Source organism: Mandrillus leucophaeus, unplaced genomic scaffold (assembly GCF_000951045.1).
Source record: "Mandrillus leucophaeus isolate KB7577 unplaced genomic scaffold, Mleu.le_1.0 Scaffold172, whole genome shotgun sequence".
Lineage (NCBI taxonomy): Eukaryota > Metazoa > Chordata > Mammalia > Primates > Cercopithecidae > Mandrillus > Mandrillus leucophaeus.
The window spans coordinates 1,591,646-1,618,716 of NW_012101721.1; the positions used below are offsets into that span (position 1 = coordinate 1,591,646).

The following is a 27,071-nucleotide window of genomic DNA, read 5'->3' on the forward strand; positions in this document are numbered from 1 at the left end:
CCCTGGCCCGCACCCTCAACCTCCGTCCAGGGGTTGAGGACGGTTGGCCAGTGGAGCTGGCTTGGGTCGGAGCCCGGCTGCCTCGCCGCTTGTGACAGCCCGGCGAGGGAGCAGAGGGAGGGGCAGGAAGGGATCCGGAAGGTGGCGCGGAGCGGGATCGCCGCTGGGGACTCGAGGCGCAGCCTGCGCTGCCGGGAGCCTCCCTCCCAGTGGGAGATGGGTTGAGATGCCCCCACCAGGGGGGATGCCCGGCGCCGAGCGTCCGCGGAGGCTAAGATGCAGCGGCCAGGGGCCGGCAGCCTGCGAGTGGAGGCAGCTTCCGCCGGGGCCGGGCTGCGGCACAGTCTGAGCGGCCGGGACAGCGCGCTTCAGAGCCTGGAGCATCCCCGTCGCTGGGGCTGAGACGCCGCCGCCACCGTTCCCACTTTCTCCCGCGAGCCGGGCCAGTAGCTCTGCTAGCTGGCCTTCCCGTGGAGGCGTTTTCCAGCCCCAGCGCGGGGAGACATGCCTGAATTTGGGAGCGATGTGACTCTCAGCCTCCCACTTCACCTGGGGACGCAGGCTTGCTGAAGCCCGAGGCAGGAGGGGGACCATGGGAGGGACGCAAGTCAAATGGTGAGCTGAAGCCACTCTGGCTTTGGAAGTGGGTGGCCAGGGTGGGAGCAGGGGCAGGGCTGGAGGATGCTTTTGGCCAGAGACAGGCGGGGTGGTGGGAGCACTATGTTGGGAGGATCGACTGCTGACCAGGGGTTATCACTATAAAATACGGTGGGTGGGCTTAGGAAGTGGAGCCAGCATGGGGGCAGGAGGAGTAGCCCTAGCCCCTGCCAGGGTCTTTGGTGGGGGAGGGCACTTCATGAGGATATAGGACTCTTCCTTATTGCCTATTATCCGTTTAAAAAAATTAATTTGAGTAGGATTTGGAAGTATCTTTGCTGCAGGATTGCTTGTCTGGTAAATTAAGATAGAAGAGCTATTAGACCTGTGGGAATTAAGAAATGTATCATCCCAGACCTATCAGTCATTCTCTGACCTCAGAGAGGATTATGATGCTAAATAGGGGATTATTTGTTTATAAAATAGAACTTTTAAGCTAATCAGGGAGGAGCCTGTCATATACATAATTAATTAGCATTAAAATATTTTCTCTGACCTGGGGCAGAGGATTCAATGCATATTCCTTGTCTATGAGGTACTTCTTAGGGAGGCAGCAGGGTGCCTGCTCTGACATGTGCCTCGGGAGTTTCCTGCCTGAGGTCCTTTATCTCTCCACTTGGCCATCGAGTTTCATGGTCTCACCTCTCGGTGGCCTCACATTGGCAGCCTCAATTCAAGAAAGAGAAATGTTGTTTTCCTTTGGCTGCTCTGCCACTCCCCCAGCGGGGTTGGATATCCAGACATCCGCCTCCTTCTGCCCTTATATGGGAGATAACTCTCTTAGGAGGGAGAAGGAGCTGAGCATGCGTCTGTGCTTTTAGGAAAGCAGTTTTCTAGCATCCTGGGTTCACACTGCACCCTCCTCCTTGACTTTGTCTCACACGTGCTGTGGTCCAGCAAAGGCGGAGGGTGGAACATGCCATCCATAGCACCTTGTCAGATGAGAAAGTGTTGCTTTCTTGTTTCTCAAAGGTGAGCAGCTCTTGCAGGCCGCTTTCTATGCTTGGATCCCCATTTCTCTAAGAAGGTAAATGCTGAGGCCTGAGCAGGCACAAATCTACTCTCCTTGTGAATGACATAGTACCCTTGGATGAGAGCTTTTCAAGCAGCGAATTCATGTTGGCCTGGAAGTCAAGATTGCCTAAGCAGTGAAAGATGAATAAGAAAGTTCTAGAAAGCAGTTGCTATTTTGGAATATCACTTCTTGCCACTCCCTACCCCTTCTGCCTGTTTGGGTTATAGATCTATAGATAATGGTTAAGCAACTTTCTTTAATTTGGCATTTCAATTTAAAAGCTTTAAAATGTTTTCTGTAGTTCTAAGAAGGAAGAGAATATATTTCTAGTTGAGGTCATTCCCACCAAAGCCCTTAAAATATGGGCAATGAGGAGGATGAGACACTAGTCCTCAGGCTGCCTCACCGCTTTTGAAGTGCCTGGCTACCTCCACCGTGCCTGGCTCTTGTTTTTACTGGATTCTAGGAAGACAAAATGTTAACTCGTGATAGTGGTTGTGAGGATTTGCCTGGGAGACTTCAGGGGCACATTAAGTGGGTCAGTGAATCCTAGCCACTTTCACTGTTGTCTGGGTGATAGATTTGGAAAGAATTCCTGAGAGGGGGCTGGGCCAGGAGACCCCTCAGCCCCTGAGATTGTTTCATTGCTGATGTTCTCAAGGTGCAGTGCAAAGAGAAATGGCTCGAGACTCGTTTTCCCTGTCACATGGAAGCACCAGCCTCACAGTCCCATCTTGTCTTGTAGATTTGCTGTTTTTTTGGAGATTTACAATTCCACTTCCCTGAAAATCTGCATAGTTCCTTCCAAGGCTAGTAGTTATATCAGAACTTAAGGGCCAGGTATGGTGGCCCATGCCTGTAATCCCAGTACAGAGACTGAGGAGAGAGGATCACTTGAGCCCAGGAGTTCGAAACCAGCCTGGGTAACATGGGGAGACCTTGTCTCTACAAAATAATTTGAAAATTAGCTGGGCATCATGTGCACCTATAGTCCTAGCTGCTCGGGAGGCTGAGACAGATTTGCTCAAGCCCAGGAGCTTGAGGCTGCCATGAGTTATAATGGAGCCACTGCACTCCAACTTGGGCAACAGAGTGAGACCGTGTCTGAAAAAAATAAAACAAAACAAAACCTTAAGAATTGTTGAGAAGATTCTGAGAACAATTTGAAAGTGTTGTGTCAGAAATATAAATAACTCTTTGATAGGAATAAATCAAGTAAACCCTTACTCCACTATCCCTAGCAGGTATTTCCCCTTTTGACATATTATCTTCCCCTTGTCATGCTCTAGCTCAGTTATTGATATATAACTGCTCCTCTGCCCAGCCTGGCAACGTACGCTCTCCAGCAACTTTTCCCCTTAAACCACCCCCACCCTGTACTCTCCTTTGTAATCAGCTCAGAGCTGATCTGCCATGATAACTTGGCTGGTAGTGCCTGTATCTGTGAGAGATCAGTGTATTGGAAATAAAATTTCCTTCTAGCTCCAAAAGCTACTAGACACAGACTGGCATCAGTCTTTGAACGTGGGCCCAGGGATGGTGATGGCAGAGGTGGTGGGAGGTAAAACAAAACAAAACTTGAATGCTAGATTACCCATCATTTTGGTAAATCTCTTCTCAATGAATTAGGCTTAAAGGCATCCTTGTTGTGGAAAAGACTTTATAGGACTGGGTCATTCCTTTATTCAATATTAATTTCATTCATTCAAAAGATTAATCATTAAATATTTTATTTTCTGTGGGCCAAGTACTGTGTTAGCCATGGAGGAGTAAGATGAATAAGAACATGTCCCTGTTCTCAGGAATAAATTATGAAAGCTGCTTTCTGAACAACTCCTCATAATAATCATTTTTCTTCCTTTTTCTTCAATCACAGCCTGACTTCACCCAGTCCAATCCACAGTGCCAAGAGTGAGTCCATTATAACCCAGTCAGAAGAGAAGGCAGATTTTGTGATTATTCCCTCTGAAGGAATAGAGACCAGAACAGGTACTATCTCTACGCCTGCCTGGGTTGGTTCAAGGAACAGCCAGCTTGAAGAATTTAGAGGTCCTGACCACCAATAAGCTCCTTGGCCTTCCCCATCTGACCCTGTGCAGGGTCAGCGCTAGAGGGCTCTAATGACTTTGAGTCAATTAATGTGGTTATCCTCTTGCAGAATGTAATTTCTGGTGTCCTAGCTGTCGAAAATCTTGCAGCAGCATAGACAGGCCCTTTCTCAGCTGGCTGCCTATGATTTAGGAAATGACTTTGGGGCAGTCAAAAGCCTTACTCGAGTAAACATTTTTATTATTCCTATCTTACACGAATAATTGCAGGACTTACATAACTTAAATTGGGACCAGAAGTATATTGTATGAGCTGAGGTGTCTGTGAGGACACAGAGAGTAGAGAGCAGGTCTGTATCAGGCTTGGTATGAAGCTACAGAAAGGACCACAAACAGTTCCCTTTGTTTAGACTTACATACTCTGTCTCAGTTGCTCTTTTTTTTCTTGCATAGAGAGAGAAACATGTAAGAAGCAAAGTGCAAGACTTAGAATTTTATTTACTCACAAGAGTTGTAATGAAACAGAGGCCCTCAGAAGAAAAACTGTAATTGAATTATTCTGTATTCTGCTCCCCATCTAACCCTGGCATTAGTACCAAAGAGTCAGTCATGTTACTGAGTCAAAACTCCTGAGGCCTTAGAGAGAGAGGGAGAGCATTTATTGAGTGCTCCTCTCGGCCAGGCACCAGCCGGCTCTGCACATGAGTTACCTCATTTAATCCTCATGGCAACCCAGAGGGGTTATTATACTCGTCTCATGAATGAAGAAACTCACTGAAAGAGTTTATGCCTTTCTGAATTCTAGAATATGCATTTTAAATGGCTGTACATACAATTAGATCATATAAAATAGACAAGGAAACCAGAGCAAAGAGACCTTAAAGCTAGGAAAATAAACGTGATGCTAAACAGTTTGTGCAGGTTTGTTTTTATTGGTTTGTTTGCTGTGTGACTCACACAGTATTCTGTATGAAAGTGGTCCAGTTATGACCGAGTGGTCAAAGGAATATTGAATTGAGGTCTCCCCACTAAACCTTCAGAGTAACCAGTAAGATTTTGTTTTCATTGCATCTGACAGCTCCTCTCTTTGTACCTGGCAAAAATCAGGCTCTTGGAATGCCAGTTCTAAGAATCAAGGGTAAAGTCTGTGTGGCGCATACCAAGGCTCCCATGGAGGAAATCTTCTACTTCCTAAGTGTTTTAAAAGAGGATAGATTGTTCTAGCACCAAGTGAGCCTGAGGCCTGAGCTCATAGCCAGTTCTTTATGCCTCACAACCCCACCTGGTGGAGAGTCCAGTCTGTGCTGTGAGAACAGGTTCAGAACGCAGGTGACCTGAACCTGTGAACGCTACCCTGTGAACGCTTTCTGCCGGAAATCAGTTTTCTTCAACATGAACTGTTTTCCCTCTTTTCATTTTGTAGAGGAGACAGAGTCTCCATTATCTCGAGACTGGCGGCCAGGGAGCCCTGGAACCTATCTGGAGACCTCATGGGAAGAACAGCTGTTGGAACAACAAGAATATTTAGAAAAAGAAATGGAAGAAGCAAAGAAAATGATATCAGGACTACAGGTAGCTCTTGCCCTTGTAGTTTGCCCTTGTTATACCAATTGATTATTAAGTCACTATTATCAATTGAAAATAAACTGATTTTAGTTTTGTAGGAGGTCAGAACTGAGTGAGGAGTTTAGATATAGGGAGTAGTACAGAAAGAGCAGGAAATTCCTTATATTTGAGTACTTTAAATGGACTTTGTGGGCTGCTGTTCATAGCAGAGTGCTTAAGATTTCAGCAAGCCCAGGAGCCATTACTGATCCCTATCAAGTCCTTATTGTTGACGCTCTGCTACATAAGTAGGCTTCTACGCAGTATGTGGCTGTCGACCTGCAATTGCAGCTTTCACCAAAGAATAGCACTGTGAATAGTCAGGAATTTTCTTCTAGGAATTCTGTAGCAGGAAGAGTGTAAGAGCCAGTAATGCTGCCAGGTTTCCATTTGAGTTTAGCTAAGGGATTTAGCTCACTCCTAATACATGTGCAAATGGATGCCAAGGCATAATGGTCAGGTAGAAGAAGTTTTTTTTGAGCAACAAAAGCCCTTCAGCTTTTCCTATACCTGTAGGTGCCAGCTTGGCAAATCTACCCCAGGGACTGACCCACTTGACATAGTTCCCACCCTGAGTGACCCCCTCATTCCTGTCTTTGTGTGTCTGTCTCTGTTTGGGGGAGTCCTTATAGTGTGCTGATGACCCTGAAATTGCCTAGGAATATTCCTTTCTGTTTGTGCTGGGAACTGCAGTGCTTCTGAATTGTCAAATATTTATGGACACATAAACAAAGCCCACATTATGTGTGTGGCTCTGGCAGCCGCCAGGCGGTGGAGGGCGTGCTCCCAGCTAGCCTGCAACGGGGTGGGGACACAAAGGGTTCCTAAAGAAAAAAGGAGATTGGTGCTATGGTAAAGCAATTTGCATAATGTATGCCCCAGGAACTGAGAAGTGTGGGAGGAATGTTTCCTGCATAAACATTCCCAAACTTCATTTGCTCTGTATTTTTAAAATGGCTGGCTTATGAGACCTTTTAGATCTCTTTTCTGCCACTCCATTAACGAATACGTTAATGGAATGTTTTTGTGTGTGTTTTGCTTGCATAGGAAGTATGTCATGGAGAACTTCGAGATTATACCCAACCAGGTTGTTCCCAGGATGATTTGCATTATATGAACATAGATATTCATCAGTTTGGCTCAAAGTTTGTTTGCATTTCTTAGTCTGGGAGAAATTTGGTGGCAGATTAGACAGAAAAAGAAGAGAACTGACAGGCAGAAAGTCAGCATCTTAATATTCCCTGCAAACAGAAGAGTTTTAATTCACAGCCACATGATCACAATGAGAATTCAGTTCCATTGTAGAATACAAAAGGGCTCACAGCATCCACTGGGCTTCTTAACTCTTTTCAGTGATTAACAAGTTGCATGCTAAGCCACATCCAAGATTTCTGACTTATTAGTATTCCTTAGTTAGAACCCTTTGAACAGTTTTGCCATTATCGTTGATATTTCCATAATGTTGAACTCCCTTGGCTCCCTGCGGCCCTGTGGCTTCTTGTACCTGTTGCCATGACACGTGTCTGTACCTGTTGCCATGACACATGAGATAGCCAAATTCATTTGACTTACTCAAATTTTATTATTAGCATTTGGCAGATCAGCCACTGGCTGGATTTTATTTATTTATTTATTTTTGAGACGGAGTCTCGCTCTGTTGCCCAGGCTGGAGTGCAGTGGCATGATCATGGCTCACTGCAGCCTTGGTCTCCTGGGCTCAAGTGATTCTCCCACCTCAGCCTCTTGAGTAGTTGGGACCACATGCATGCGCCATCATGCTCAACTAATTTTTTAATTTTTTGTAGAGACGGTCCCACTATGTTGCCCAGGCTGATCTCAAACTCCTACGGTCAAGGGATCCTTCCGCCTTGGCCTCCCAAAGTTCTAGGATTACAGGTGTGAGCCACCTCGCCCACCTGAATTTGTGTTGTTTATTGAAATAGGAAACAGCTTCTGTAACTCATCTCTTTTGAATCAAGACAGAATTGTTTCAGATATAAAATGGGGTCACATTTTTCAGTCTTTCACTGATCTGATAGATACTCACCTGCAGGGACAGATCCAAGTTTTGCAAGTCCTAAAATATATACTTTGTGTGTGTGCAGGGGGGCTTCTTGAAGAATAAGATTACAAAATTATGAATATAATAATTAGGAATAGGCCAGGCATGGTGGGTCACGCCTGTAATCCCAGCACTTTGGGAGGCCAAGGCGGGTGGATTGCTGAAGCTCACAGGTTTGAGACCAGCCTGGGCAATATGGCGAAACCTTTGTCTTTACCAAAAATACAAAAATTAGCCGGATGTGGTGGCGCATGCCTCTAATCCCAGCTACTCGGGAGGCTAAGACATGAGAATAGCTTGAACCCTGGATTGCAGTGAGCCAAAATTGGGCCACTGCACTCCAGCATGGGTGACAAAGTGAGACTCTGTCTCCAAATATAATAATAATAATAATAATTATTATTATTATTATATTATTATTTGGTATAGGACCTTGGGAGAGGCAATGTATGTGGGGTCCTACAGCTGGAGCTTTCTTAGCTTCATGGTAAATCTGCCTCCCCATTCCACCTACTTATATTCTAATGAAAACCGCCTGGGTCAGGAGCTGAAATGAATGAGGACATCTCTCTGCAAATGTGTTTTCCTTCTTGTTCTATACAGGTTGCTTTAGGGAGTAAAAATGCAGAATCAGTAAAACAAACAAAAATCAAACAAACCCGAGTGAGTGCTCCAAATGGATTCCAAATAATTCATTATAATACTCATTTCTAAGCCGTGATGATTCTACACTGCTTTTAGATCATTTTCTCCCTGGTAAAATTGAGTTTGAGCAGCTCCAGTTTGAAATGTGTTGTGTCTCTTTTGAAAGAAAGGTTTTTAGATTTTCTTCTGGGGCCAAGGCACCTTGAAGCGAGCAGTCAGGTGTCCAGAGAGCTGAAAGAGCCAGAGCATGGACCTGATGAAAGGAACTAGTCCCAGGGTGAGCAATGGGAAGTATCTAAGGAGCAAAAATTACCGATGAAATTTCTTGAGGAAGCTGAGTTGTGATTTTAACTAGGGGTGAGCTTACCAGGCTCAACTCTGCACTAAGTCATCTGAAGGAGAGTTAAGTTTCGTTCTGCCTTTGCGGTTATTTAGGCCTTATTGCTCAACGGATCCTTACCTGAAGATGAACAGGAGAGGCCCTTGGCCTTCTGTGAACCAGGTGTCAATCCCGAGGAACAACTGGTGAGCTCCATCTTTTGTGACTGGACACTAAATTTGTATGTATTTGACTTGTGTTTAGCATTTGACACTGCTGTTCATGTCTTCTTGAAATGCTGTCTTCCTTGACCAGTTCTGGTTTTCCTCCTACATTTTTGAACATTGTTTCCTTCTTCATTCATTTAATAAAAAAATATTTATTGAGTGCTGACTATATGCCAGACCCTATTTCAACATGCTGGAGATATGGTAGCAACAAAACAGACCTAAGACCCGACTCTTACGGAGTTTACATTCAAGTTCTCTTTGAAGCTTCTCTTCTTCTGCTTGTGCCTTTAATGTTAGTGTTCCTCAGCATTCCAGTCTAGGCCCTCATGTGTCTTAAACATTCACCTGGGCAGTAGTATCTGCCTCCCGTTCTTCACTCACTTCCGTCTTGCTTCTCACGTATTTATTTCCAGCTCAGCCCTCGCTATGGAGTTCTAGATGTGTGTATGCAATATGCAACTGCCTACTTATTATCTCCACTTGTAAGTCCCATAAGCATCCCAATTTCAGTGAGTCCTAAATTAAAGTTTTTCTGTCCTCTGCCCAACCACCAAAGCTACTTGTCCTTTTGGATATCTGTTTTGGATACCGAAATGCACCAAATAGAAATCTGGATATTATCTTTTAATACTTTTCCTCTACATCAGTCAGTCACCAGGTTTTACCAGTTTACATTTCTAATTTCTTTATCCAGTTTTCTCCATTCTCACAGCCACTTAAAAATCAAGCCTCCATCCAGTATTCTAGCAACCTTCTAACTGGTTTACCTGATTCCTCTCCTGTCTTCCTCTAATTCATTTTTTGTAAAACAGCAAGAATAATTTGCCTTGGCCGGGCGTGGTGGCTCAAGCCTGTAATCCCAGCACTTTGGGAGGCAGAGACGGGCGGATCACGAGGTCAGGAGATTGAGACCATCCTGGCTAAGCCGGTGAAACCCTGTCTCTACTAAAAAATACAAAAAACTAGCCGGGCGAGGTGGCGGGCACCTGTAGTCCCAGCTACTCGGGAGGCTGAGGCAGGAGAATGGCGTGAACCCAGGAGGCGGAGCTTGCAGTGAGCTGAGATCCGGCCACTGCACTCCAGCCTGGGTGACAGAGCGAGACTCCGTCTCAAAAAAAAAAAAAAAAAAAAGAATAATTTGCCTTAAAGACATACTTCATTTTGTCACCCTTCTGCATAAAACTTTTCATTGATTCCCCATTGCCCTCACTGGCCTTTCATGATCTGGCCCTGATATTTCTCTCCAACTTCATCTCTTGCCATTTCTTCTTCCCTTTACCCCACCCCCTCCCCTGCACCCAAACCCCACCCCATACTTCCTCTTCTTTTTTTTTTTTTTTTTTTTTGAGATAGTCTTGCTCTGTTGCCCAAGCTGGAGTGCAGTGGCACGATCTTGGCTCACTGCAACCTCTGCCTCCTGGGTTCAAGTGATTCTCCTGCCTTGGCCTCCCAAGTAGCTGGGATTACAGGTGCATACCACCACACCTGGCTAATTTTTGTATTTCTAATAGAGGTGGGGTTTCACCATGTTGGCCAGGCTGGTCTCGAACACCTAACCTCAAGTGATCTGCCTGCCTCGGCCTCCCAAAGTGCTGGGATTACAGATGTGAGCCACCACGCCTGGCCCACCCATACTTATTTTAAGCTTTATCCACATAGATCTACCTGCTACTTGGTGCATATGCTTCCATCAGAGAGCAGGAACTGTTTCCGGTTCTTCTTTGTATCCACAGTACAGAGCTGGCATCTAGTAGTGCTCAATAAATATTTGTTGAATGAGTGGCCTGTGAACTTCACAGCATAGGTGTTTAGCTATCTCTTTTTGTCTTATATTCAGATTATAATCCAAAGTCGTCTGGATCAGAGTATGGAGGAGAATCAGGACTTAAAGGTATATCAAGACATACATATTTTACCCCTTAAAAACATTATGGGGGCCGGGCGCGGTGGCTCACGCCTGTAATCCCAGCACTTCAGGAGGCTGAGGTGGGCAGATCACAAGGTCAGGAGATCGAGACCATCTTGGCTAACATGGCAAAACCCTGTCTCTACTAAAAATACAAAAAATCAGCCGGGCGTGCTGGCACACATCTGTAGTCCCAGCTACTCGGGAGGCTGAGGCAGGAGAATTGCTTGAACCCGGGAGGAGGAGGTTGCAGTGAGCAAAGATCGTGCCACTGCACCCCAGCCTGGGCAACAAAGCGAGACTCCATCTAAAAAACAAAACAAAACAAAAAACCATTATGGGAATGTTACACAACTTCAAGAGGGAAAGGGATTTCAGAATTAGAATCTTCCCTGTATCTGTATTATGTCTTTTCTTAAAAGAGAGAGATACATCCCAAATATGTCAGGAAGGTAATACCTTTTTAATCCTGGTGGTAGGTAATAGAATTTCAGTGTCATTGGTTGTACCATTCTGTATGTTTGAAATATTTCATGGTTATTATTCTTTAATTAAAAGAAAAAAAAGTGTATCTAATACCAGTACAGTCTTTTTTTATAAATACTTCTCAGAATTATTTTAGGTTAGTGATTCCTAGCTTTTCTTTCAGTCATAAGTATATGACTAAAGCCATTAACCCTCTCCCTGCAAGTATGCATGTATGTTTGCATTCATACTCATAGACATGAATTTTTTTTTTGGAGACAGTCTGGCTCTGTCACCCAGGCTGGAGTGCAATGGTGCGGTCTCAGCTCACTGCAACCTCCGCCTCCCAGGTTCAAACAATTCTCCTGCCTCAACCTCCCAAGTAGCTGGGACTACAGGTGCCCGCCACCATACCCGGTTAATTTTTGTATTTTTAGTAGAGATGGGGTTTCACTATGTTGGTCAGGCTTGTCTCGAACTGCTGACCTTGTGGTCTGCCTGCCTTGGCCTCCCAAAGTGTTGGGATTATAGGTGTGAGCCACCGTGCCTGGCCAACATGAATTTTTAATAGAGCAACTTTTATTTATTTGTTTTGTTTTGTTTGTTTGTTTTTTGAGACAGAGTCTCACTCTGTCACCTAGGCTGAATGCCATGGCATGATCATGGCTAGCTGCAGCTTCGACCTCCCAGCCTCAAGCGATCCTCCCACCTCAGCCTCCCTAGTAGCTGGGGCTTCAGGAATGCACCACCATGCCTGGCTAATTTTTGTGTTTTTTGTATAGATTGCTCTCGCCTTGTTGCCTAGGCTGGTCTTGAACTCCTGGACTCCAGTGATTCTCCCATCTTGGCCTCTCAAAGTGCTGGGATATAGGCATGAACCACTGTTCCCAGCCTAATAGAGCAACTTTTGAGCCTATCTGTGGAGTCCAAGTTACAGATCCCCATTTTAGATATGTTAATTGCAAACTTTTGATGTGATACAATAGGAAGAGAAGAGATCGGAGTCTGGGTTATGGTTGTTCCCCTTCTAAAATCTATTTCCTAGTGACAATCGTGTACATATATTTTATCTATTGTAAGGGAATGTTAATTACTCAGTATTTCATTATTAGTTGAAATGTGTTTTTGTTTGACTCACAAAGAAACACTCCAACCCTTTGCTGAACATTAAGAATAGATATAATTATTTAATGACATTGGGGGTAGGCATATTTAGATATCATATATTTAGTGAGAGGGATTTAGATTATTATAATTAGGTTTTCCTGTTGGTGAAGATTGCTAAATATAGAAATGAGAGCCTGTGGGAATGATGGGGTATCTTCTTTCTTGGCAACTCTTCTCTACCTGAGCAGTTGAGCCTGGGTGCCAACAGAGAAGAGCAGAATGGTTCTCTTCTTGTTTCTGTGGATCAGCCTGTACTGCTCACTGGACCAGAGCTGTTGTCTGCCTTAGTAGAGGGTTAATTTTTCATGGAATGATCAACTGGGTTTTGTCCTCTTGCCGACAGAATGAGGTAATGCAGTCTGAAGCAACCCAGATGTCACCATCTGATCTAACTATATTTGGTTTGCAGAAGGAGCTGCTGAAATGTAAACAAGAAGCCAGAAACTTACAGGGGATAAAGGTAAAAAAGAAGACATTTAATTCTTTAAATAAAGTCTCTGCAATGTAAAGTAGTCTGCTGGTGAGTGGTGAGAGGTGGAATTTTCTGTGGACCTTTAGTAGCTCTGTGCTATTGGTAAAGAAAGGGCTTTGTGGGAGGGAAGTGAGACATGTCGAGGAATATACCTTTGATTTGCTGAGGCTTATTTCTAGTGGTTATGATTCACGGTGCTGCCATTTCCATCTGTGCCACCTTGATTGTCTCTATATGTAAAAGAACCCTCTTCAATGTGAAAGAATGTCCTTTAGGGCCAGGCGCTGTGGCTCATGCCTGTAATCCCAGCACTTTGGAAGGCCGAGGCGGGCAGATCACGAGGTCAGGAGTTCGAGACCAGCCTGGCCAACATGGTGAAACCCCGTCTCTACTAAAAATACAAAAAAATTAGTTGTGCGTGGTGGCAGCACCTGTAATCCCAGCTACTTGGGAGGCTGGGGCAGGAGAATCACTTGAATCCAGGTGGAGGAGGTTGCAGTGAGCTGAGATCACTCCATTGCACTCCAGCCTAGGTGACAAGGCGAGACTCCGTCTCAAAAAAAAAGAAAAAAAAAAAGAATATCCTTTAAAAAATTGTTATTTACTTTGTTTTTGAATAATTAACTAACATTCAAATAATTTTAAAGGTATAAAAAGATAAACCATGAGAAGTCTGCCTGCCAGCTGTCCCCTCAGTCACCTAGTTCTCTTTCCTAGAGGTATCTTTTTTTATTTATTTTTTTTTAAATCTTGACATGGACTCTCACTCTGTCGCCCAGGCTGGAGTGCAGTGGCGCGATCTTGGCTCACTGCAATCTCCGCCTCCCGGGTTCAAGTGACTCTCCTGCCTCAGCCTCCCAAGTAGCTGGGATTACAGGTGTGCACCATCACACCCAGCTACTTTTTGTATTTTGAATAGAGACTGGGTTTTAGCATGTTGGCCAGGCTGGTCTTGAGCTCCTGACCTCAGGTGATCCACCCGCCTCAGCCTCTCAAAGTGCTGGGATTACAGGTGTGAGCCACCACGCCCGACCTCTTAGATGCATCTTAACAGTTATCAGCACATATGTGTGTGTATCGTTTTCCCCCACGGTTTTACCCAAATAGTAGTATACTAGAAATACAACTTGACACCTTGCTTTTTTTCACTTAGTAGTATATCTTCGAGCTCATTCTATGTCAGTAGTACCTAAAGACTTTCCTAGGTCTTTTTTTATGGCTGTATCATATTCCATTGTTTTTCACTGTATACATACATATATATGCTAAATAATTTATTATATATGAAAATTTCTAGTTTTTGCTAATATAAACAATGGTCTAACAGCCTTGAATATTAGTTGTTTTGTTTTTTCCGAGATGAAGTCTTGCTCTGTTGCCCAGAGCTGAAGTGCAATGGCATGATCTCGGTTCCCTGCAACCTCTGCCTCCCAGGTTCAAGCAATTCTCCTGCCTCAGCCTCCCAAGTAGCTGGGATTACAGGCGTGTGCCACCACGCCCAGCTAATTTTTGTATTTTTAGTAGAGACAGGATTTCACCATATTGGCCAGGCTGGTCTCGAACTCCTAACCTCGTGATCCGCACGCCTTGGCCTCCCAAAGTGCTGGGATTACAGGCGTGAGCCACCATGTCCAGTCTGAATATATGTTATTTCACCCAAATGGGAGTATATCTGTGGAATAAAACCTAGAAGTAGAAGAGGATGTTTTTATGTTGCTGCTTTTCCCCTCTTCCTTGCACATCCATTGATGGGCTAGACTAGAGTTATCACTCAGCAACATTTTCCAAAGTATATTTTGTAGGCTTAGTACTTTTGAAACACTTTAAAAAACAAATGTGTTCCATGGTCAGATAAATTTGAGAAATGCTCTGCAGTCTTGAAGACTCACTGTGAATAATAACATATAAAGGATCTGAAAAGGTCTGTCATAAAGAGGTTGGCCTAAAAATGATTTAGAATTAATAACCACAGGAGTGTCTTTTCTTCCATGTAATGTCATGTGGCACATTAATGTCCCATGGAGCACATTTTGGGAAATATTCCTTTGAACTACTGATGCCAAGGGTATCTTAGACTTCCTTTACCATGTACTGTCATGGCAGAGAGTATAATTAAGAATGGGCTCCCACATTCTTCATAGTCTGTACCATTTCTTTGCAGTCTGTAAAGAAAGAAAAGTCAAGACAAATATATTAGAATGCAGCCCTAGTCCATTAGTTCTATTTGAAGCCACCATGGTTGATGGAATGTGTCATAACTGTCCTTATAAGCAAGGATATCCAGCTCACCTTTTGTTAGGCATGATAGGAACCAAGAGGGTTCAAGCTGAGGGAAAGAAAACCTAATGCTATTAAGATCCTAGGAAATTGGGAAGAGGAATCATGAATCAAAGAACAGTTCTGCTCAGTGGAAAGATAATTCTAATCCTGGTCCAGACTAGGCATTGGAAGCCATTGGAAGCAGGTTAGCAGCAAGGCTCTGGAAGCCAGCGTGGGAGTGATTTCAGGGATTCTTTAACAACAGAGTGGCGGGATGAATAGGGCCCATCTCTCCAGGAAATGGGGACTGGGCAGAGAGGTAGAGGGAAAAAGAGCTACTCTAGATTGAGTATTTATATGCCCAAGATATAGATGAGAAGGCCCAGGTGGGAGAAAGTAGAGTGCATTGTCCAAGGTTAACATCACAAAAGTAGTAAGTGGTAGCTTTATAATTTGAATCTATGTCTCTCTGATCCCAAAGTCCAGTCATTCTCTCTCGAATACACCATGCTATCAGGATTGAGGTTGGGGACGAATAGTAAGCAGAGAAAAAAAATCAGGTTTCAGTAAGTTTCATAGAACAGTGGAAAGGATTTTGCTCTGGATGCCACTTTCCTAGAGGGGACAGAAAAACCCCTCCTCAGCAACTCGTGGCAAGACCCTTTTACTCCATTTGTCTTCCAGTCTGCCATAACGAATGCTGGAAACACATTAAAGGGTTTAGTAATTTGTAATAACAACTGGCTGATTGATGAATTGAGACAACAATAATTAGTATGCTTTTTCCCCTAGGATGCCTTGCAGCAGAGATTGACTCAGCAGGACACATCTGTTCTTCAGCTCAAACAAGAGCTACTGAGGGCAAATATGGACAAAGATGAGCTGCACAACCAGAATGTGAGTTAAATGAATGAGCCTTGACCTCAGTGAGCCCCATTAGCAGAACAGGCTAGTGCATGAAGTGCTATTAGACTGGCCATCCTAATCTCTTATCTTGCTTCTGGGATGCCTGCCCTAAGTGTCTGCAATTATTTTTATTCCCCATTAGACTCATCTCTGTTCCTAGGTGAAAGCCCACATCATACTGGGCAGGAAGGTCCTTGATCTCCTCTTCAACTTTGAGGACACTGAGATACCGAGGCAAAATTGTGGTTCTACAGTCTAATTACTTCACTAACAACATGGAGAGCAGCTGTGTATTTTTACCATCATACCCTCTCTGTGCTGCATACTGTTAACTGCCAGCATTAACTATGGTTACTAAGTAGCTGGTTTCCTTGAGGATTAGCAGGCAGCACCTGCGTGCCATGAATTCTTTCTTATCCTTGCAGGTGGATCTGCAGAGGAAGCTAGATGAGAGGAACCGGCTCTTGGGAGAATATAAAGTAAGAGTGAATATCAGTTTGGAAATGCCTTCCACTGACCTTTCATGAATAGCCCATTATTGTTGCTCAAAAAGCACTTAAGTATTCTATTCTCATCCTTGCTTTTTAATTTTTTTTTTATCCTTGCTTTTTAGAAGGAAGCATTTTTCTGTGTCCCCTGATGCACTAGCCCTGAAGAATAGATGGCACAGCTAGGAGAGGGAGTACAGGATGAGGGGTCTAGAAACTTCAGTTCTAGTCTTACCTTTATCTCTGACTAGTATGAATGGCTCATACTGGTCCTCCTACAAATGACAGTTCCCTTCTTCATTACTCTTGAAGAATCCTTTGCACTATGTAAGACTATTATGGTGTGTAAAGTCTTCCTGGTATATTCTGAGGAAAGGACTTTCTTTTCCTGAGGCTCTACTTTACTTGAGTGGAAGTTATATTACAGAGGGTGAACTTTTCAGTGCCCCTGGTTTTGCAACTCATCTGAAAGCTCTATCTCTGTTGCAGAAAGAGCTGGGGCAGAAGGATCGCCTCCTTCAGCAGCACCAGGCCAAGTTAGAAGAAGCACTCCGGAAACTCTCTGATGCCAGTTACCACCAGGTCAGAACATATTCAGCCCCTGACTCTCCTGCCCCTTTGGCCCAAAGAAATCCTTTTCTGATTTAGTGTCTGTTTTGCAGGTGGATCTAGAGCGAGAGCTAGAACACAAAGATGTCCTCTTGGCTCACTGTATGAAAAGAGAGGCAGATGAGGTAACCTAGACCCTGTGTTCTCCCTCCCACATTTATGAAGCAAACGGGGCGATGGTGTTTCTGACTCAGAGCTGAACCAAGGCCACAGGCTCGTTTGTTAGGAGACTCTGTGATGAGCTAGTTAAGAGGACAGGTTCCAGAATAAGAAAATCTGGTTTCATGTTCTACCTTTACCACTCCTACGTTGTGTGGCCTTCAGTTGCTTATCTTCTGAACCTTAGAAATAGGGCTTATTTGGAAAATGGAAATAATAGTGATTCAGTCCGTCATTATGAAGAATATATGAGGTAATCCACATAAATAACTAAGCACAGTCCTGTTGGATCCACTTGGCATAGAGTCAGACTCAAAAAATATTCACCATGGCCTGGCACAGTGGCTCACATCTGTAATCCTAGCACTTTGGGAGGCCAAGGCAGGTGGCTAACTTGAGGTCAGGAGTTTGAGACCAGCCTGGCCAATGTGGTGAAACCCCGTCTCTACTAAAAATACAAAAATTAGCCAGGCAAGATGGCACGGGCCTGTAATCCCAGCCACTCAGGCGGCTGATGCAGGAGAATCGCTTGAACCCAGAGCGGGGGCGGTGGGCAGAGGTTGCCATAAGCTGAGATTGTACCACTTCACTCCAGCCTGAGTGACAGAGCAAGACTCTGTCCCAAAAAACAAAACAAAACATATATATATATATTCAACATTATTTTTAAATTACTGAAGCAAAGCTAGGCAGTGCTGGAGCAGCATTCTGAGGCTCTCCAGTGCTGTGGCAGAGGTTAGGTTGTGGCCTCCAGGTGGAGGTTAGCATTTCCTTCATTCACATCCAACAATGCGTACTAAGTGTCAAGTGCTGGGCATACGGCAGTGACCAAAAGGGGAAAAAAATCTATACTTAAGAACGATACATTTTAATAAAGAGAGCCATTAAACAAACAGACAATTATATACTTCATCAGGAACTGATAAATGTAAAGAAGAAAAATAAGACAGCACATCTAGTTTACAATTCTCCCTTTAACAAGCAACATTTCTTCATGCTGCTATAGGTGACCAACTACAACAGTCACAACTCTCAAAGCAATGGTTTTCTCCTTCCAACAGCAGGAAAAGGAGCTGCTTCAATCAGCAACAGAGGGGTAGGTACCTGGATTGACGGAGACCTGCCATTTCTCACTGAAACCCACGGCCAGTGGATGAGGCCTTTTATATTCCAGTTCCCTAATTCCTGGATCTGTGGAGTGTGTAAAGATGTGAGGCACTTGCTATACAAAATTAAGAATTAGTGGAGAAACCATAGGCCTGCTTCTGTGGGGGAAAAAGAAATCTCTTCTGGAAACTTCAGCCCAGTGGTTGGGATGTGGCACCGGGCCATGCCAGCAGCACCTTATTTTTGCCCACAGACCAGCGACCTGCAGCTTGTTCGAGATGCTCTCCGCAGCCTGCGCAACAGCTTCAGTGGGCACGATCCTCAGCACCACACCATTGACAGCTTGGAGCAGGGCATCTCCAGCCTCATGGAGCGCCTGCACGTTATGGAGACTCAGAAGAAACAAGAAAGAAAGGTAACCTTCTTGCTGTGGTGTCTCTCTTAGGCAAGCTCCTGAGAAAGCCGGGTTTTAAGAATGTTAATTGAGATGAAGGCAGTGTGAAGAGATACAAGACCCTGTTAAAGGTTAGAGTTGTTTTTCTCTATTAGTTTTTCTCTCAGCGGAACTGACTATTCATTACGGTATGACAATCCAGAGAAGGAGTTCATGGTCACACTGGCTCCCAGCAACTGTAGCTGTGTAAGGATTGTGGCTCTTGACCCCACAGGGTCTCCCTTTACTGCTTCTTCCCCTCCCACCTACCCCTGAATGAGCTTGGCATTGGATGAAAAAATATATGGAAAATACATTGGAAACCAGAAAGCCTTTCATATATATTATTATTGTTTATTGTTAGGATAAATATATTCGATTTTATATGTTGTGGAAGAGGTGGTAGAAAAATATGTAGTATTTTAAGCACACTTTTATGATTTAAATTTCTTGGTTAAATTCTCCCATTGATCATAACTCTTGTGATTTTTGTGTGGCTCCACAGGTTCGGGTCAAGTCACCCAGAACTCAAGTAGGTAGTGAATACCGGGAGTCCTGGCCCCCTAATTCAAGTAAGTACCCATTTTTGCTCAGTAGGGACTCCTAGCATATTAGACCAGGAATTTAGTATTTTTCATACTACCAATATTTTGGGGATGTAATTTTTCTTGTAGTACTTCACTTTTATACTATTTTGTTTCTGTAGAAATACTGGAATTGAGTTAGTTCTAAGACCATGAAGACATATGCCATCATCACCCCCAGTGCCATTTAGCCACGTGCAGGCAGGATGCTGTTGACTCAGAGAGGCTAAAATATCTTTGAAGAACATACAAGCTCAAAACATTTATGCTGAAAAAGCAAAATATAAAACAACAAATACACATACATACATAAATTTTCCTACACTCCCAGATAGCACAAAAAAAATTTCCACTTCTTCCTTGAAGCAAGGCATTTAATTTATTTGGAGATACTCTTAAAACTTTGAGCGCTGAGGCTGGGTGCGGTGGCTCACGCCTGTAATCCCAGCACTCTAGGAGGCTGAGGCGGGCAGATCACCTGAGGTCAGGAGTTCAAGACCAGCCTGGCCAACATGGTGAAACCCCATCTCTACTAAAAATACAAAAATTAGCCAGATGTGGTGGCACACGCCTGTAATCTCAGCTACTCAGGAGGCTGAGGCAAGAGAATCACTTGAACCCAGGAGACAGAGGTTGCAGTGAGCCAAGATTGCGCCATTGCACTCCAGCCTGGGCGACAGAGACTCCATCTCAAAAAAACAAAACAAAACAAAACAAAAAACTTTGAGTACTTAAGGCATTTAGTTTAAGTCCTGCAAAATGTTTGCACCATCTAGTGGCCATGGCTAGAAAGTGTATTTTAACCTGCTCCATGCCCACTCTATATTTTTTCCCATTTGTTCAAACTTGTTGGAAAGCTACCCTGCCTGGTAATTCCTATTTTAGTTTGTATTTTGCCTTTTGTGGCTTAGTAATGTTCACATTTTCTTATTTTTTAATCAAGCCTAATCGAAAGGTGTCTAAACAATAATTTATAAAAACCAAATAGTAAAAAGCTGACTAGAAACAGTTTTGTATGTTACATATAAATTTTTAAAAGCACATTAAGAAACCTAAATTAAAATACTGAAAATACTTGCAAAAATATGGAATGTAAAATTTTTTTGTAGAGTAAATAAAATAGCATTTCAAACCTCTGATCCCAGATATCTTTTCCTCTTGGATGAGGTATCTATGCTGGGAATGAAACAATTTTTTTTTTTTTTTAGCGGCGGGGGATGGAGTTTCGCTCTTGTTGCCCAGGCTGGAGTGCAGTGGCGTGATCTCTGTTCACTGCAACCTCTGCCTCCCGGGTTCAAGTGATTCTCCTGCCTCAGGCTCCCCAGTAGCTGGGATTAGAGACGTGCACCACCACACCTGGCTAATTTTTGTATTTTTAGTAGAGATGGGGTTTCGCCATGTTGGCAATGAATTATTTTATTACCAGAATTAGTTCCAGTTTCCTTTTCTAGCAGTGTTACAAAATAGTCGTTTCTATTGTTTGGAGAGGATTTTTATTATTATTGTATTCATTGATTTCTTCAGATTAGTGTAAACTGCCAATATAAATAGGTGTACTTAGAAATTTCTTTTTTAAGTATAATAAACTCCCCCCTAGAAAAATTACTTTGCGCATATATAGTATTTAAAATATTACAAATAAATCTACAGCTGCTTGAAAACTAAGCTGTTAATCTAATGCTTCCAGTGATATCTGTATTCACAAACAAGCTGAAATGTCTCTTATCTGAAAATACAAAAACTTATGTAACTCTGGCCAGCTCTCTAGCTACTGACTTATTTCTCTTATTCCTCTGCATCAAAATTCTTAAAAGAATGGTCTATACGTGCTCTCTTTTCTTCCTCACTTCCTGTTCACTACTCAACCCACTACAGTCTTTTATCTGTTACTCTGCGTAGTGTTCTTCTGGTTGGGTCACTGTTGACTTTTTTGTTCCCTAATCAAGTGGTTACTTTTTAAACCTTATCTTTCATTGTCTTTTCAAAAGCATTGACTATTCTCTAAAAGTCTCCTGGAAACTTTCTTCTTCTTCAGTTTCAGTGTCATTCAGATATTTATCTAACATATTTACTGAGCATCCATTATTCACCATCAACGTTAGATGCTGGAGATATAGAGATGAACAAGTTCGATTTGCCACTGGCAGGTAGTGAAGTCAAAACTGAGTTTTCCTTCTAGTCCTTCCTGAATCTCATTTTATTCTGCTCTAATTCTTGAATGTTGACGTGTCCTGAGATTCCATCCAATTGAAGCCTAAACCTAAGGCTTTTCATATTGTCTTCGGCATCAAGTGATCTCTTCCACTACCTGGCTTTAACTACACTTGTGTGCTGATTATTTTTATGTTTTATCTCAAATCTCAGTTCTTTTCTGAGCTTCAGTACTATTTTTTATTTTTTTTTATTCATTTTGAGACAGAGTCTTGTTCTGTTGCCCAGGCTGGAGTGCAGTGGTACGATCTCAACTCACTGCAAGCTCTGCCTCCCGGGTTCAAGCGATTCTCCTGCCTCAGCCTCCCGAGTGTCTGGGATTACAGGCGCATGCCACGACACCCGGCTAATTTTTTGTATTTTAGTAGGGACAGGGTTTCACTGTGTTGCCCAGGCTGGTCTTGAACTCCTGAGCTCAGGCAATCCACCCGCCCCGGCCTCCCAAAGTGCTGGGATTACAGGCATGAGCCACTGCGCCCAGCCTAGTACTATATTTTTAAATGTAAACTAGATCTCTCTCTCTGTAGGTCCCAAGGCACTGTAAAGTCATGTCCAAAACTGGACACAAAATAATAGAGAGGGAAAAATACAGAATATACAATCAAACAGATCTAGGGTACAGTTTTGGCTCTGCCATTCAGCACAGTGTGTGACCATGGGCAAAATGTTAATGTCACTGAATCTTAGTTTCCTTTTTTATGGAACCAAAGTAATATTGAAGAATTTGAGCATGAAATGAAATGAAATGAAATGAAATCATCTAGTGTACTGTGGAGCATATGAGAGATGCAAGGCAAATGCTTCTCATTCCCCTCTGGCTGTGCCCTTTTTCTTTCCTTTTCAACATAATTAAATTTCCTGAAAGAGTAATGTACTTTCTGAACCCAATTCCTTTCTTGCCATTTACTCTTAAGGGAAAACAATAATTATTTCAGATTTAAAGTAAAACAATAGATTACTGAAATCAAATTGAGAGTTCATATAAAAACTCATATAACCACAGAATGTTCTTTTCAACCAATGGTGCTTGGGACAACTGGATATTTCCATGAAATGGGAACCCCTACTTCACACCATATACAAAAGTTAACCCAGACTATAGATCAATGACTTCAATATAAGAGCTTAAAGCTATAAAGTTCTTAGAAGAAAACATAGAGGAAAATATTCATGACCTTGGATTTGGCAGTGGATTCTTAGATAGGACATCAAAAGCATGAGCAACAAAAGAAAAAAGATAAAATTGGCCTGGGCACAGTGCCTTATGCCTGTAATCCCAGCACTTTGGGAGGCCGAGGTGGGTATATCACCTGAGATTGGGAGTTTGAGACCAGCCTGGCCAACATGGTGAAACCCCATCTCTGCTAAAAATACAAAAATTAGGTGGGTGTGGTAGTGGGCACCTGTAATCCCAGCTACTCGGGAGGCTGAGGCAAGAGAATCACTTGAACCTGGGAGGCAGAGGTTGCAGCTAGCTGAGATTGCACCACTGCACTCCAGCCTGGGCTACAGAGGGAGACTTTGTCTCAAAAATAATAATAATAAAATAAATAAATAGAAAAAAGATAAAACTGGACTTCATCAAAATTAAAAACTTTTTTGTATAAAAGAACTCTATCGAGAAAGTAAGCAGACAACCTACAGAATAGGAGAAAATATTTGCAAATCATATTGTCTGATAAGGATCTAGGATCCAGAATATATAAAAAACTCTTCCAACTCAACAGCAAAAGGACAAACAACCAAAGAGAAAACGGGCAAAATACTTGAATAGACATTTCTCCAAAGAAGATAAAGAAATGGCCGGCCAGGTGCGGTGGCTCACACCTGTAATTTCAGCACTTCGGGAGGCTGAGGTGGGCAGATCATGAGGTCAGGAGATAGAGCCCACCCTGGCCAATGTGGTGAAACCTCATCTCTACTAAAGATACAAAAATTAGCTGGGTGTGGTGGTGCGCGCCTGTAGTCCCAGCTACTCGGGGGGTGAGGCAGGAGAATTGCTTGAACCTGGGAGGTTGATGTTGCAGTGAGCTGAGATTGTGCCACTGCACTCCAGCATGGCACCAGAGCGAGATACTGTCTAAAAAAAAAAACAAAACAAAAAAAACAAAAACAAATGGCCAATAAACCCATGAAAAGATGCCCAAAATCATTAGTCATTAAGGGAATGCAAATCAAAACCACAGTGAGACACCACCTTACACCTACTAAATGGTGCCAAAAATGGAGAATAATAAGTGTCGGTGAGAATGTGGAGAAGTTGGAGCTGTCCTACATTGCTCTGGGGATGTAAATGGCGCAGCTGCTATGGAAGACAGTTTGGCACTTCCTCAAAAAGTTAAACATGGAGTTACCATATGACCCAAAAGAACTGAAAATAGGAGTTCAAAAAAACATGTACATCTACGTGCCTAGCAGTCATATTCACAATATTCAAAAAGTAGAAACACCTCAGATGTCCATCAACTGATGAATGGATAGACCAATTCTAATATATGCATACAGTGGAGTATTATTCACCTATAAAGAGGAATGAAGCACTGATTCATGCTACAACGTGAATGAACCTGGAAAACATTATGCGAAGTGGAAGATGCCAGACACAAAAGGGCACATATTGTATAAGTTCATTTATATAAAATGTCCAGAAAAGGCAAATCCATAGAGACAGAAAGTAGAGTGGGTTAGCCAGATTCCAGGGTCAGGAGTGAGGGAGGAATAGCTAATAACCACTCAGTGCATACAGATTTTCTTTTGGGATGATGACAGTGTTCTGGAACTGGATAATGGTGGTTGTTTGCACATCATTTTAAATGTACTAAATGCCATTGAATTGCACACCTTAAAATGGTTAAAATGGTCAATTTTACTACAATATTTAAAAAGTGAGATTTTGTAAAAAATAGCAGTTCTGCCTTCTACCTAGGATGTAGAAAGCCAGAAAGAGCCTTGCTTCTACTGAAACAAGAAAAAGTTGGAGAATCTGAAAAATCGTAACTTTCTTGAACCCATCAGAGAGATGAAATCATAGTGCAATCAACTAACCTGAAAAAGAAACAGGTGCCTGCAAGGAGAAATAGGATGAAAGTACTGGCTCACTTGTGGTAGAGCCTGGGAGGAAGATGGGGCCACTATACAACAGATAAGAATTCAGCTGAGATTTTTTTTTTTTTTTTTTGAGACGGAGTCTTGCTCTTGTTGCCCAGGCTGGAGTGCAATGACACAATCTTGGCTCACTGCAACCTCTGCCTCCCAGGTTCAAGCGATTCTCCTGCCTCAGCCTCCCAAGTAGCTGAGATTACAGGTGCCCACCACTACACCTGGCTAATTTTTGTATTTTTGGTAGAGATGAGTTTTCACCATGTTGGCCAGACTGGTCTTGAACTCCTGACATCAGGTGATCCACCTGCCTCGGCCTCCCAACGTGCTGGGATTACAGGTGTGAGCCACCGCACCTGGCCTACATTTATCTTTTCTTTATATTAAAACATCCCAATTCTTCTAGCTCTTTTATTTTTTAATTTTTCCTTTTTGAGACAGTCTCACTCTGTCGCCCAGGCTGGAGTGCAGTGGTGCGATCTCAGCTCACTGCAACCTCTGCTTCCTGGGTTCAAGCGATTCTTGTGTCTCAAGTGGCTGGGATTACAGGTGCTTGCCACCACACCTGCTAATTTTTGTATTTTTAGTAGAGATAAGGTTTCACCCGCCTCAGCCTCCCAAAGTGCTGGGATTACAGGCATGAGCTACCACGCCCAGCCTAGCTATTTCAAACTATACAATAAATTATAACTATAGTCACCCTACTTTCCTATCAAACACTAGATCTCACTCCTTTTATCTAACTGTATTTTTGTATCCATTAACCAACCTCTCTGTCACCCTCCCCAAGCCTTCTCAGGTTCTGGTTACCACCAATCTACTCTCTATCTCCATGAGATACATTTTTTTTTTTTTAGCTCCCACATACTAGTAGGGAACATGTGGTATTTGTCTTTCTGTGCCTGGCTTATTTCACTTCACATAATAAGATCTAGCTCCATCCATGTTGCTGCAAAAGAAAGGATTTTATGCTTTGTTATAGCAGAATAATAATATTCCTTTGCATATATATATATATACACACACACATTTTTTTTTCTTTATCCACTCATCTGTTGATGGTCACTTTGATGAATTCTATATCTTGGCTATTGTGTTTTTGTTTATTTGGTGTTTTGTTTTGTTTTTGAGACAGGATCTCACTCTGGAGTGCAGTGGCACAAACCATAGCTCACCACAGCTTTTATCTCCCAGGCTAAAGCTGTCCTTCCACTGCAGCCTCCTGAGTAGCCGGGACTACAAGTATATGCCACCATGCCCAGCTAATTTTATTTTTAGTAGAGACAAGGTCTTGCTATGTTGCCCAGGCTGATCTCAAATTCCTGAGCTCAAGCTATCTTCCTGCCTCAGCCTCCCAAAGTGCTGGTATTACAGGCATGAGCCACTGTGACCGGCCTTGGCTATTGGAAATAGTGCTGCAATAAACATGGGAACACAGATACCTCTTTGATATACTGATTTCCTTTCTTTTGGATATATACCCAGCAGTGGAATTGCTGGCTCATATGGTAGCTCTATTTGTATTTTTTTTTTTTTTTTTTTTAGATGGAATCTTGCTCTGTTGCCCAGGCTGGAGTGCAGTGGCGCGATCTCGGCTCACTGCATGATTTATAATCCTTTGGGTATATACCCAGTAATGGCATTGCTGGGTCAAATTGTATTTTTTTTTTTTTTTTTTTGAGGAATGTCCACACTGTTTTCTATTGTAACTGTACTCATTTACATGCCCACCAATGGTATATAATATTCATTCCCCTTTCTCTGCATCCTTGCTAGCATCCTTTTTTTTTTCACATGCCCACTGTGTCAAATGTCTTTTTGATAAAAGGCATTTTAACTGGAGTGAGATGATATCTCACTGTCACAACCAATCTTTTCATAAGCACCTGGTAGTCATGAAAAAGTATCTGCAAGTGGGTGCAAATTCCTCTTGTGTCTGTGGCTCCCAAGGTTCCTATACTGTCTTCTCAGCCTTTAGCAAATAATTAAAAATCTCAGGCCGGGTGCAGTGGCTCACCCCTGTAATTGGGAGGTTGGGAGTTCGAGACCAGCCTGACCAACATGGAGAAACCCTGTCTCTACTAAAAATACAAAAATTAGCCAGGTGTGGTGGCACATGCCTGTAATCCAGCTACTCAGGAGGCTGAGGCAGGAGAATCGCTCGAACCTAGGAGGTTGAGGTTGTGGTGAGCCGAGATTGCGCCATTGCACTCCAGCCTGGGCAACAAGAGTGAAACTCTGTCTCAAAAAAAAAGGAGAAAAGATAAATGTTTGAGGTGATAGATATCCCAGTTACTCTGACTTGATCATTGCACATTGTATGCACGTATCAAAATAACACAAGCCAGGCATGGTGGGCTTTCGCCTGTAACCTCAGCTACTTGGGAGGCTGATGTGGGAGTATTATTTGTGTCCAGGGATTTGAGACCAGCCTGGGCAACATAACAAAACCCCATCTTAAAAATATATATATATGCCGGGCACGGTGGCTCACACCTGTAATCCCAGCACTTTGGGAGGCCGAGGCAGGCAGATCACAAGGTCAGGAGATCAAGACCATCCTGGCTAACACGGTGAAACCCCGTCTCTACTAAAAATACAAAAAAATTAGCCAGGCGTGGTGGC

At 43.1% G+C, this 27,071-nt stretch overlaps 1 protein-coding gene across 2 annotated transcripts in view; it reads left to right on the forward strand.

The window, feature by feature from the left end:
* Nucleotides 1–27,071, forward strand: part of DIXDC1 (DIX domain containing 1) — a 101,401-nt gene that overhangs the window by 53,194 nt on the left and 21,136 nt on the right. The window contains exons 1-13 of one of the 2 annotated variants that reach the window (XM_011976981.1): nt 133–615; nt 3,549–3,661; nt 5,144–5,292; nt 8,468–8,557; nt 10,419–10,472; nt 12,529–12,579; nt 15,643–15,747; nt 16,182–16,235; nt 16,734–16,826; nt 16,907–16,978; nt 18,019–18,108; nt 18,373–18,534; nt 19,058–19,124. In XM_011976981.1, coding sequence (XP_011832371.1) covers nt 593–615; nt 3,549–3,661; nt 5,144–5,292; nt 8,468–8,557; nt 10,419–10,472; nt 12,529–12,579; nt 15,643–15,747; nt 16,182–16,235; nt 16,734–16,826; nt 16,907–16,978; nt 18,019–18,108; nt 18,373–18,534; nt 19,058–19,124 — 1,123 coding nt within the window. In that variant the 5' untranslated portion in view covers nt 133–592. Of the gene's footprint in view, nt 1–132; nt 616–3,548; nt 3,662–5,143; nt 5,293–8,467; nt 8,558–10,418; nt 10,473–12,528; nt 12,580–15,642; nt 15,748–16,181; nt 16,236–16,733; nt 16,827–16,906; nt 16,979–18,018; nt 18,109–18,372; nt 18,535–19,057; nt 19,125–27,071 lie in introns of those variants that run through there. The other variant, XM_011976980.1, reaches the window with a different exon arrangement.